An 11,976-nucleotide genomic window follows, 5' to 3' on the forward strand; every position below is an offset into this window, starting at 1 on the left:
CGAGAACTACGCATCTGATCAAAAAATATCATAGAACATGAAAAGTAGGAAACTTAATTCTCTACAAAAAAGGTCTCTTAACATTTTGCCATAGCTCTCTTCGTTTGCGAGATATTTGCAGATTTATCTCAAGGGAAGGGGCCTGACGGACATATTTCGAGATATTTCTTCTTCTTGTTGTTCTTCTTCTGCACAGCTAAGCTGGAAGTGGCATTTGCAGCTCGCAATAGTGCAGAGTTATCTCAAAGAAAGGGGCCACGGTGTTTCTGTATCTCTATTATGTTGGTGCGGCTACGGAACTTTTAAATATCTTGATATATCTCGAGAACTACGCATCTGATCAAAAAATATCATAGAACATAAAAAGTAGGAAACTTAATTCTCTACAAAAAAGGTCTCTTAACATTTTGCCATAGCTCGCTTCGTTTCCGAGATATTTGCAGATTTATCTCAAGGGAAGGGGCCTAACGGACATATTTCGAGATATTTCTTCTTCTTGTTGTTCTTCTTCTGCACAGCTAAACTGGAAGTGGCATTTCCAGCTCGCAATAGTGCAGAGTCATCTCAAAGAAAGGGGCCACGGTGTTTCTGTATCTCTATTATGTTGGTGCGGCTTCGCAACTTTTAAATATCTTGATATATCTCGAGAACTACGCATCTGATCAAAAAATATCATAGAACATAAAAAGTAGGAAACTTAATTCTCTACAAAAAAGGTCTCTTAACATTTTGCCATAGCTCGCTTCGTTTCCGAGATATTTGCAGATTTATCTCAAGGGAAGGGGCCTAACGGACATATTTCGAGATATTTCTTCTTCTTGTTGTTCTTCTTCTGCACAGCTAAGCTGGAAGTGGCATTTACAGCTCGCAATAGTGCAGAGTTATCTCAAAGAAAGGGGCCACGGGGTTTCTGTATCTCTATTATGTTGGTGCGGCTTCGGAACTTTTAAATATCTTGATATATCTCGAGAACTACGCATCTGATCAAAAAATATCATAGAACATGAAAAGTAGGAAACTTAATTCTCTACAAAAAAGGTCTCTTAACATTTTGCCATAGCTCTCTTCGTTTGCGAGATATTTGCAGATTTATCTCAAGGGAAGTGGCCTGACGGACATATTTCGAGATATTTCTTCTTCTTGTTGTTCTTCTTCTGCACAGCTAAGCTGGAAGTGGCATTTGCAGCTCGCAATAGTGCAGAGTTATCTCAAAGAAAGGGGCCACGGTGTTTCTGTATCTCTATTATGTTGGTGCGGCTTCGGAACTTTTAAATATCTTGATATATCTCGAGAACTACGCATCTGATCAAAAAATATCATAGAACATAAAAAGTAGGAAACTTAATTCTCTACAAAAAAGGTCTCTTAACATTTTGCCATAGCTCGCTTCGTTTCCGAGATATTTGCAGATTTATCTCAAGGGAAGGGGCCTAACGGACATATTTCGAGATATTTCTTCTTCTTGTTGTTCTTCTTCTGCACAGCTAAACTGGAAGTGGCATTTCCAGCTCGCAATAGTGCAGAGTCATCTCAAAGAAAGGGGCCACGGTGTTTCTGTATCTCTATTATGTTGGTGCGGCTTCGGAACTTTTAAATATCTCGATATATCTCGAAAACTACGCTTCTGATCAAAAAATATCATAGAACATAAATTGTAGGAAACATAATTCTCGACAAAAAAGGTCTCTTAACATTTTGCCATAGCTCGCTTCGTTTCCGAGATATTTGCAGATATATCTCAAGGGAAGGGGCCTGACGGACATATTTCAAGATATTTCTTCTTCTTGTTGTTCTTCTTCTGCACAGCTAAGCTGGAAGTGGCATTTACAGCTCGCAATAGTGCAGAGTTATCTCAAAGAAAGGGGCCACGGTGTTTCTGTATCTCTATTATGTTGGTGCGGCTTCGGAACTTTTAAATATCTTGATATATCTCGAGAACTACGCATCTGATCAAAAAATGTCATAGAACGTAAAAAGTAGGAAACTTAATTCTCCACAAAAAAGGTCTCTTAACATTTTGCCATAGCTCGCTTCGTTTCCGAGATATTTGCCGATTTATCTCAAGGGAAGGGGCCTAACGGACATATTTCGAGATATTTCTTCTTCTTGTTGTTCTTCTTCTGCACAGCTAAACTGGAAGTGGCATTTCCAGCTCGCAATAGTGCAGAGTCATCTCAAAGAAAGGGGCCACGGTGTTGCTGTATCTCTATTATGTTGGTGCGGCTTCGGAACTTTTAAATATCTCGATATATCTCGAAAACTACGCTTCTGATCAAAAAATATCATAGAACATAAATTGTAGGAAACATAATTCTCGACAAAAAAGGTCTCTTAACATTTTGCCATAGCTCGCTTTGTTTCCGAGATATTTGCAGATATATCTCAAGGGAAGGGGCCTGACGGACATATTTCGAGATATTTCTTCTTCTTGTTGTTCTTCTTCTGCACAGCTAAGCTGGAAGTGGCATTTGCAGCTCGCAATAGTGCAGAGTTATCTCAAAGAAAGGGGCCACGGTGTTTCTGTATCTCTATTATGTTGGTGCGGCTTCGGAACTTTTAAATATCTTGATATATCTCGAGAACTACGTGTTTTCACGTGCAGTGCGCGACAAGCTACGACCATAGGATGCGTTGAGAGCCGGGTCAACAGAGGTCGTAAGTCTCTGTTCGATGTTACACCGATAACTTCATTCACGCACGAACCTACGACCCTTTAAGGTGATAGGAGTAGTTGAGGGTGTGTCTTGATTTGACGTAATAAATGTAGTCAAGATAAAACTGATAATTTAATTATATAAACATGAAACGGATTATTGTTTAAATGGTTGAACAGTTAAATGGTTTTAATATTTGGAAGCTCAGAATTTGCGCGGGAAGATAACGTTTCCCTTGAGGAATGAGACGTTTTCCTCATGAAATCCAAAAACAGACTGATGAGACCGACTCCTTCAAGAACCTCTTGACTTTTCCAAATCGTGGGAGTCGGCCTCATCCCCTGATTGGTGACTATTTTCACCAATGACATGGTGGCCTTACTGACCCCAACCACCCCGAGCGTCCGAAACGCGGTCCGCGCGGAGTAAGGGTGTCAGTGGAGGTGGTAGGCGAAATCGCGCGCAACTCCGTCCGCGGAGTGGAACCCCCGCTGGGCCTGGGTCCCGGAAACTGACACAGATGTTGGCCATCAGGTTCAGTCACAAGGCCCCTCGGAGATTCACGTCTATGGTACCTGCAAGGTCGCTGAAAATACGAAATTACTGCAAATAAATCAAAGGATTTACTCAACTGACCCCGCAGGCTTGCATACCATAAACGTGCCAGCGGTCTGCACCCCAGATGCCCCTCCGAGGACAAACCCGCCAGCCACTCGACGGACGGCTATTGTTAGATAGTATTCAAGCAATAAAAAATACAGAAAAATATAAATTTCGGAAACAGGGTCCCATGTACTCGTCACGGAACATCCTCCCCCCGTTGATTGGATACCGATCAAGATATACGTGATAATATGAGCCTGTTTGCTACTTAAGCTACAAAATACTAAATGACTTATTAATTAATTCTATGAAGTTTAAATGCTAATGATTATATAACCTAATAATATATATATTCACGTATGCAATTGATTAATATATGTTTAAATGTAAAGAATATCAAAATATATAATAAAGTCCGATCAATCATCGATTGGATTGACATTCGCTGTCGATGCTGGCTCTTCCGGCTCGTTGCTTCTTTCTTCGACCTGATAAGGCAAGGGTACCAGACGCTTCACGCTCCGATCTAGCTCACTCGCAGCCGTTTTAATTGTCACGGTGCGAATGATGCCGTCGGAACCCGGGTACGTTCTGAGCACCCTACCCAAGGCCCATTGCATGGGAGGTACATTGTCTTCCCTAAGAAGGACTAACGTGCCCTCTTTGATGGGATGTTCTCCTTTGCTCCATTTGGTACGTCTTGTGAGCTCATTTAAATACTCGCGATGCCAACGAGTCCAAAAGTGCTGCTTGATCCTCTGAATGAACTGCCAGCTCGAAAGACGATTTGGAGGCGTGTCTAAGTAGTCTCGCTCACGTAGACTCGTAAGCGAATCGCCAATCAGGAAATGACCGGGTGTTAACACTAGGAGGTCATTAGGGTCTGAAGACATGGGTGTTAATGGTCGGGAATTTAAAATTGACTCAATTTCAATAATCAAGGTATTAAAATCCTCGAAAGTGAATAGCTCAGTACCCGCGACGCGAAGGAGATGGTTTTTGAAGGACTTTACAGCTGCTTCCCATAAACCCCCAAAATGTGGTGCGCGTGGTGGTATGAAGCTCCACTCTATTGACCGTTGTGCGAGAAAGTTTTGTACCTTTGTATTATGTTCGTCCGATCTGATGAGTCGTTGAATTTCCTGTATTTCGTTATTTGCTCCAACGAAATTGGTTCCGTTATCTGAATGTATTTTAACGCAATACCCGCGTCGAGCAATGAATCTTCTGAGCGCTGCGATGAATGCTTCGCTGGTAAGATCACTCACCAACTCTAAATGAACTGCCTTAACTGCGAGGCAGACGAAGACCGCTACGTAAACCTTTATTCGCGTGCGATTACGATGACGGCGTTCCTTGATGTAAAAAGGGCCACAGTAATCTACCCCTACGTTAGTAAATGGCCGAGCTTCCGTTACCCTTGCTTCTGGCAATTCACCCATAATGTAATTGGTGGCCGGTGGTCGGGCCCGGAGACAACGGGTACAGGTGCGTAACGCCTTCCATACCTGGTTGCGACCGTCAATAGGCCAGAAACGGCGTCTAACGGCATATAATGTACCTTGAACCCCAGCATGCAGTTGAGCTCGGTGCTCGGCTTCAATGATGAGACCTGTGACACGTGCCTTTGGCAAAATTATAGGGTGACGTTGTGTAAAAGGCATTGAAGAATGCTTTAGCCGACCGCCAACTCGGACAATCCCGTCTTTATCTACGAATGGGGACAATCTTTGTAATTTTCCCGCGATTTCAGGGTTGGAACTTGACGATAAGCATCGCAATTCTTTGGAGAAATGTATCCGTTGCAGGAGTTTAATAATGACGTCACGAGCGTGCCTCAATTCTACCGGCGTTAGGGGACCCTTAATCATGTTGTCCCCTTTCCACCGAAGGCACCATGCGACTATCCTTTGCATTTTCTCCCACGAAGAGTAATCGTCAAGGATGTTAGTATCCAGAGGACTGACCTTTAAACAGGTTGCAGTCCTCTGCTCCGGAATGAAGTTGCACGGTATCAGATCTCTCGTTGGCCACGTGACTTCCTCATGCTTGAGCCATTCTGGCCCGTGATGCCAGATGGAAGGCTGCAAAAATTCTTCAGGATGTTGCCCGCGCGAGATAAGGTCTGCCGGGTTGTCTGTTGTCGGAACGTGACGCCAATCTCCTATATTGGTTCGCGCTTGAATTTCCGAAATCCGGTTGGCGACAAATGTTTTTAATGTATGCGGTGACGTTTGTAACCAATGAAGAACGACTGTTGAATCGGTCCAGAAAATGGTACGGTTGAGCTTTACATGTAGGGCTTTTTTAACGGTATTGTATAATGTCGTTAGGAGCAAGGCTCCGCAGAGTTCTAGTCGTGGAATACTCTGTGTTTTCAATGGTGCCACTTTAGATTTGGCTAATAAAAGTTCTACGGTCGTATTGTCATGCATATCCGATGAGCGAATGTAGATGCAGGCTCCATAAGCTTTTTCACTAGCGTCGCAGAAACCGTGTAATTCGATCCTGCTTGGTGTGTCGATCACGGTTCTCCTCCGGAAAACGGTGCTATTTAAGAGAGGAAGCTGCCTATGAAACTGTTTCCATTCTGTGTGGATGTCCATTGGTAAGGATTCATCCCAATCCACTTTGATGGTCCAAATTCTTTGGAGCAGCATCTTTGCAACAATAATGACCGGTCCGATAAGACCCAGTGGGTCGTAAATTTTGGCGATTTCTGACGTAATAAATCGCTTAGTAACGTATGAATTTGCGATCTGTGTTTTGACTTCATATGATATGGAGTCATTTGCAGAATCCCAAATTATTCCTAAAGTCTTCAGCGTTGATGATTCCCCGATACGAATCTTCCTGTTTATAGACTCTTCTGGGAGGTTTCGCAAAAGATCTTCATGGTTGGATGCCCACTGACGAATGTTGAGGGAAGCTAATTTTAGTAATTGCGTCAGATCTTCCCGCAATGACGCTGCCTCTTGCAATGTAGATGCCCCAGTCAACAGGTCGTCCACGTAAAAGTCGCGACGCAATATCTGGGCGGCACGAGGAAACCGATGACATTCATCCTGGGCCAATTGCGTAAGGCAGCGGATTGCCAGGTAGGGTGCCGCGGAAAGTCCGAAAGTGACCGTCCTTAGCTCGTACGTCTGAATTTCACGGCTCGCATCACGCCACAGGACGCGTTGATATTTTTGATCCTCGTCACGTACGAGAAATTGCCTATACATTTTCTCGATGTCACCGGTTATCACGTAACGGTGAACGCGAAATCGTAGAAGAATGTACAACAAGTCTTCCTGTATTCGTGGTCCTATATGCAGCGCGTCATTCAATGAGATGCCCGAGCTAGTAGCCGCGGAACCGTCGAACACCACGCGGAGTTTCGTGGTCTCGCTTGTGATCTTCGTGACTCCATGATGAGGCAGGTAATATCCATCGGATGGGCACTGAATGTTCGTGACCTTGGTCATGTGTCCAAGGTCAAGGTACTCCTGAATGACCGCGTGATATTCCCCCCTCAACGTGGCGTCTCGTTGCAGCTTTCGCTCGAGAGATTCCAAGCGTTTCAATGCTCTTGCTCTGGATTCTCCCAGCAACAACAACTTGTCATTAAAAGGCAATGCGACCACGTACCGTCCGTCGGAATTCCTCTTGACGTGTTGCTGAAAATGTTTCTCGCAGAATTTATCCGATTCTGAGAGAAGTTGTAGTTGAGGACCTTCTTCTATTTCCCAGAAGCGTGCGAGGTCGTGTTGTAGCGCGGTAGTCGCGTTGCAAGAAACAATTCGTGATTTTATTGGTTGCGGTGGACTCCCCCCTATGACCCATCCGAGTCTCGTCTTCTGTAGATATAAGTCGGGTCCATCAGGAGGAGAGAGATTGATCTGTCCGACGCTTACGAGCGACAATGCAGTTCCAGAGCCGAGTAACAGATCGATCGGTGCTGGACGGTGAAATTCTGGATCTGCTAAGTTGAGATTCTTCGGAATTTTAATATTCGAGCGGTCAATCTGTTGATCCGGAATCAATGACGCGATCTTTGGTATCATTAAGAACGTTAATGTGCGCTGATATTCATTAGTTTTAGAACGAATCGTAGCCGTGACTGTATGTTTCGCGACCGTAGTCAATGTATTGAGAGCCCCCACAGGAATATGACATGGTTTCCTCGAGATATCGAGCCTTTTCACGAGGTCTTCCGTTATGAAATTGTTCGTTGCACCTGTATCGATCAAGGTCCTACAGTTTACGGGTCGTTGATCCTTGTCGATTACATAGACTTGAGCGGTAACAAGAAGCTCATTGTCTATTGTGTTGACAACGAAAACATTTATACGACTCGTATCTTTGGGGGTCTCAGGTAGTTCTGGTCATTCGCCAGTGTCTACCTGCGTGTCTGCAGGTGTGCCTGCCGATGCGCCTGCCGATGTGCCTGCCGATGTGCTGAGCTTTGTCGGCGGGGTGGTTGTCGGGCGGTTGACAACCTGCGTCGGTAAATGCAGTAGCGTATGATGGTGCTTTTTGCATATGCGACACGAACCCTTTTTACAGAGTTCTAGATTGTGCTCGGCTCTTAAACAGTTTGAGCACAGCGAGGCCTTCCTGACAGCCGACAATCGTGCACCGACTGATAACGCGTGGAATTTTTCGCAGCGCCAAATACCGTGTTCATCCTGACAAATCGGGCATCGTGGATAATTCGCGGATGTCCCGCTTGGTTTTACCGTCTCACGGGAATTCTGTGTCTCATTCGCGCGAGTCGTGGTCACGAAAGCGTGGCTTCGCGAAGATTGTTTAACAATCGATTTTCCTGGTGGACCGCGGTTGTGTTGTCCGTCTGTTTGCGCTGGCTTTTGATGAGTCATGATTATGCAGTTTGCGCGTTTATCTAAAAATTCGAGCAAACTCGCAAAGGTCGGCATTTGCTTATCCTTTAAAGATAATTCCCACTGATACACGGTTTCAGTGCTTAACTTTGTGAGAATGATCGCTATAAGAATGCTATCCCAAGAAGACGTGTCGACCTCTAAATTTTTTAACGACCGCAAATTTTGGCGAACGGTATCGACGAGATCACCTAATGCCTCTGGCGAATCCCGCGTTATTTTCGGCAATCCGATTATCGCGTTACAATGCTTTAATAAGATTCTGCGTTTACAATCGAATTTCTCTTTTAATAATTCAATCGCATCTGCATAGTTAGAATCCGTTGTGCTTAACGATTGGATACACGCGGCGGCCTTCCCAGTGAGTGTTGATCGTAAATATTGTAATTTTTGAACAAGTGATAAATCTGCATTTTGATCAATCATTGAAGAAAAACTCTCAAAATACGATGCCCAATTCTCGATTTTCCCATCAAACGTTGGCAATCGCATCTCTGGTAATTTAATTGCCATCGGGGCCGTTACGGAGAGCGCGGAAGAGTCTGTGGTGATGCGTCGAGGGGGCATCCTAGGACGGTCTCCCTCGATGAGTGCATTCGCACTTGCGACCACCGCAATGTAATCTCCATGGATTTGGTAACGCCGCGGTACTTCGCTTTCGTCAGCCTCTTCCAGTTCCAGCTGAATAGCGTCGAAACGATCCCAGATTTCGTATAAATTCGTTAAATGTGCCCGTAAAAGTCCTAAATCGCGTTGCTCGGACTTTTTCGCGGTATCGAGGAGCTTTGAGAATGCGGTAATGTGCCCAACAATATTGCCGCGTTTACGTCGCAGGGTACTGAGATTAATGCCTTGCGAAGTGGATTGACTCGTGGATTGGTCTAACGCTTTAGGCATCGTGATAAGGAATAGTATGTAACAGGGACTTGGCGAAAACTAACGAGCCTACCTTTACGATGCGAGGTCGTTGCAGATTTCCACGGTGTCCTGTCCTCTGGATGCTGCTTGGATGTGGATGCTGCGCTCACGTTGAAGATCGTCCGAACTCCCTGGATGCGTGGGTGATCTGGCGATTGCTGCGTCACCCTCAAGCTGCACCCTTGTCCAACGTTGAATTAATATCCTTGGAGTGATCCTTTATTAAATGTCAGGATCTTATGTGTCAACCGGAACTCTACTGCGTGAGTTATTCGATTGCGTACTGTGAAAATTCACTTCCAAAGTTGCGAACAGTGCAGGCTGTGCACGTTTATTCATTCACAATAAGATTTGTTAATGTTTTGTATCAGGATAGCCTGAAGTAACACTGAGCTTGAGTATGTAAAATTCACATGTCACCAACATCCGGCTCGAAGGACCATAAAAAATGTTTTCACGTGCAGTGCGCGACAAGCTACGACCATAGGATGCGTTGAGAGCCGGGTCAACAGAGGTCGTAAGTCTCTGTTCGATGTTACACCGATAACTTCATTCACGCACGAACCTACGACCCTTTAAGGTGATAGGAGTAGTTGAGGGTGTGTCTTGATTTGACGTAATAAATGTAGTCAAGATAAAACTGATAATTTAATTATATAAACATGAAACGGATTATTGTTTAAATGGTTGAACAGTTAAATGGTTTTAATATTTGGAAGCTCAGAATTTGCGCGGGAAGATAACGTTTCCCTTGAGGAATGAGACGTTTTCCTCATGAAATCCAAAAACAGACTGATGAGACCGACTCCTTCAAGAACCTCTTGACTTTTCCAAATCGTGGGAGTCGGCCTCATCCCCTGATTGGTGACTATTTTCACCAATGACATGGTGGCCTTACTGACCCCAACCACCCCGAGCGTCCGAAACGCGGTCCGCGCGGAGTAAGGGTGTCAGTGGAGGTGGTAGGCGAAATCGCGCGCAACTCCGTCCGCGGAGTGGAACCCCCGCTGGGCCTGGGTCCCGGAAACTGACACAGATGTTGGCCATCAGGTTCAGTCACAAGGCCCCTCGGAGATTCACGTCTATGGTACCTGCAAGGTCGCTGAAAATACGAAATTACTGCAAATAAATCAAAGGATTTACTCAACTGACCCCGCAGGCTTGCATACCATAAACGTGCCAGCGGTCTGCACCCCAGATGCCCCTCCGAGGACAAACCCGCCAGCCACTCGACGGACGGCTATTGTTAGATAGTATTCAAGCAATAAAAAATACAGAAAAATATAAATTTCGGAAACAGGGTCCCATGTACTCGTCACGGAACACTACGCATCTGATCAAAAAATACCATAGAACATGAAAAGTAGGAAACTTAATTCTCTACAAAAAAGGTCTCTTAACATTTTGCCATAGCTCTCTTCGTTTCCGAGATATTTGCAGATTTATCTCAAGGGAAGGGGCCTGACGGACATATTTCGAGATATTTCTTCTTCTTGTTGTTCTTCTTCTGCACAGCTAAGCTGGAAGTGGCATTTGCAGCTCGCAATAGTGCAGAGTTATCTCAAAGAAAGGGGCCACGGTGTTTCTGTATCTCTATTATGTTGGTGCGGCTTCGGAACTTTTAAATATCTTGATATATCTCGAGAACTACGCATCTGATCAAAAAATATCATAGAACATAAAAAGTAGGAAACTTAATTCTCTACAAAAAAGGTCTCTTAACATTTTGCCATAGCTCGCTTCGTTTCCGAGATATTTGCAGATATATCTCAAGGGAAGGGGCCTGACGGACATATTTCGAGATATTTCTTCTTCTTGTTGTTCTTCTTCTGCACAGCTAAGCTGGAAGTGGCATTTACAGCTCGCAATAGTGCAGAGTTATCTCAAAGAAAGGGACCACGGTGTTTCTGTATCTCTATTATGTTGGTGCGGCTTCGGAACTTTTAAATATCTTGATATATCTCGAGAACTACGCATCTGATCAAAAAATCACATAGAACATAAAAAGTAGGAAACTTAATTCTCTACAAAAAAGGTCTCTTAACATTTTGCCATAGCTCGCTTCGTTTCCGAGATATTTGCAGATTTATCTCAAGGGAAGGGGCCTGACGGACATATTTCGAGATATTTCTTCTTCTTGTTGTTCTTCTTCTGCACAGCTAAGCTGGAAGTGGCATTTGCAGCTCGCAATAGTGCAGAGTTATCTCAAAGAAAGGGGCCACGGTGTTTCTGTATCTCTATTATGTTGGTGCGGCTTCGGAACTTTTAAATATCTTGATATATCTCGAGAACTACGCATCTGATCAAAAAATATCATAGAACATAAAAAGTAGGAAACTTAATTCTCTACAAAAAAGGTCTCTTAACATTTTGCCATAGCTCGCTTCGTTTCCGAGATATTTGCAGATTTATCTCAAGGGAAGGGGCCTAACGGACATATTTCGAGATATTTCTTCTTCTTGTTGTTCTTCTTCTGCACAGCTAAACTGGAAGTGGCATTTCCAGCTCGCAATAGTGCAGAGTCATCTCAAAGAAAGGGGCCACGGTGTTTCTGTATCTCTATTATGTTGGTGCGGCTTCGGAACTTTTAAATATCTCGATATATCTCGAAAACTACGCTTCTGATCAAAAAATATCATAGAACATAAATTGTAGGAAACATAATTCTCGACAAAAAAGGTCTCTTAACATTTTGCCATAGCTCGCTTCGTTTCCGAGATATTTGCAGATATATCTCAAGGGAAGGGGCCTGACGGACATATTTCGAGATATTTCTTCTTCTTGTTGTTCTTCTTCTGCACAGCTAAGCTGGAAGTGGCATTTACAGCTCGCAATAGTGCAGAGTTATCTCAAAGAAAGGGACCACGGTGTTTCTGTATCTCTATTATGTTGGTGCGGCTTCGGAACTTTTAAAT

At 44.1% G+C, this 11,976-nt stretch overlaps 1 protein-coding gene across 1 annotated transcript; it reads right to left on the reverse strand.

The window, feature by feature from the left end:
• Positions 1-3,676: 3,676 nt before the first annotated feature.
• LOC117610816 (uncharacterized) lies at positions 3,677-7,306 on the reverse strand. Its single transcript, XM_034338645.2, has one exon. It carries the CDS (start codon positions 7,304-7,306, stop codon positions 3,677-3,679), a length of 3,630 nt encoding a protein of 1,209 aa, XP_034194536.2.
• Positions 7,307-11,976: the final 4,670 nt, after the last annotated feature.

This window comes from Osmia lignaria, unplaced genomic scaffold (genome assembly GCF_051020975.1).
Source record: "Osmia lignaria lignaria isolate PbOS001 unplaced genomic scaffold, iyOsmLign1 scaffold0001, whole genome shotgun sequence".
Classification (NCBI taxonomy): domain Eukaryota; kingdom Metazoa; phylum Arthropoda; class Insecta; order Hymenoptera; family Megachilidae; genus Osmia; species Osmia lignaria.

Excerpts from the sequence above, each read along its gene's own strand:
- LOC117610816 (XM_034338645.2), bottom strand. The coding sequence starts at position 7,306 with ATGATACCAAAGATCGCGTCATTGATTCCGGATCAACAGATTGACCGC.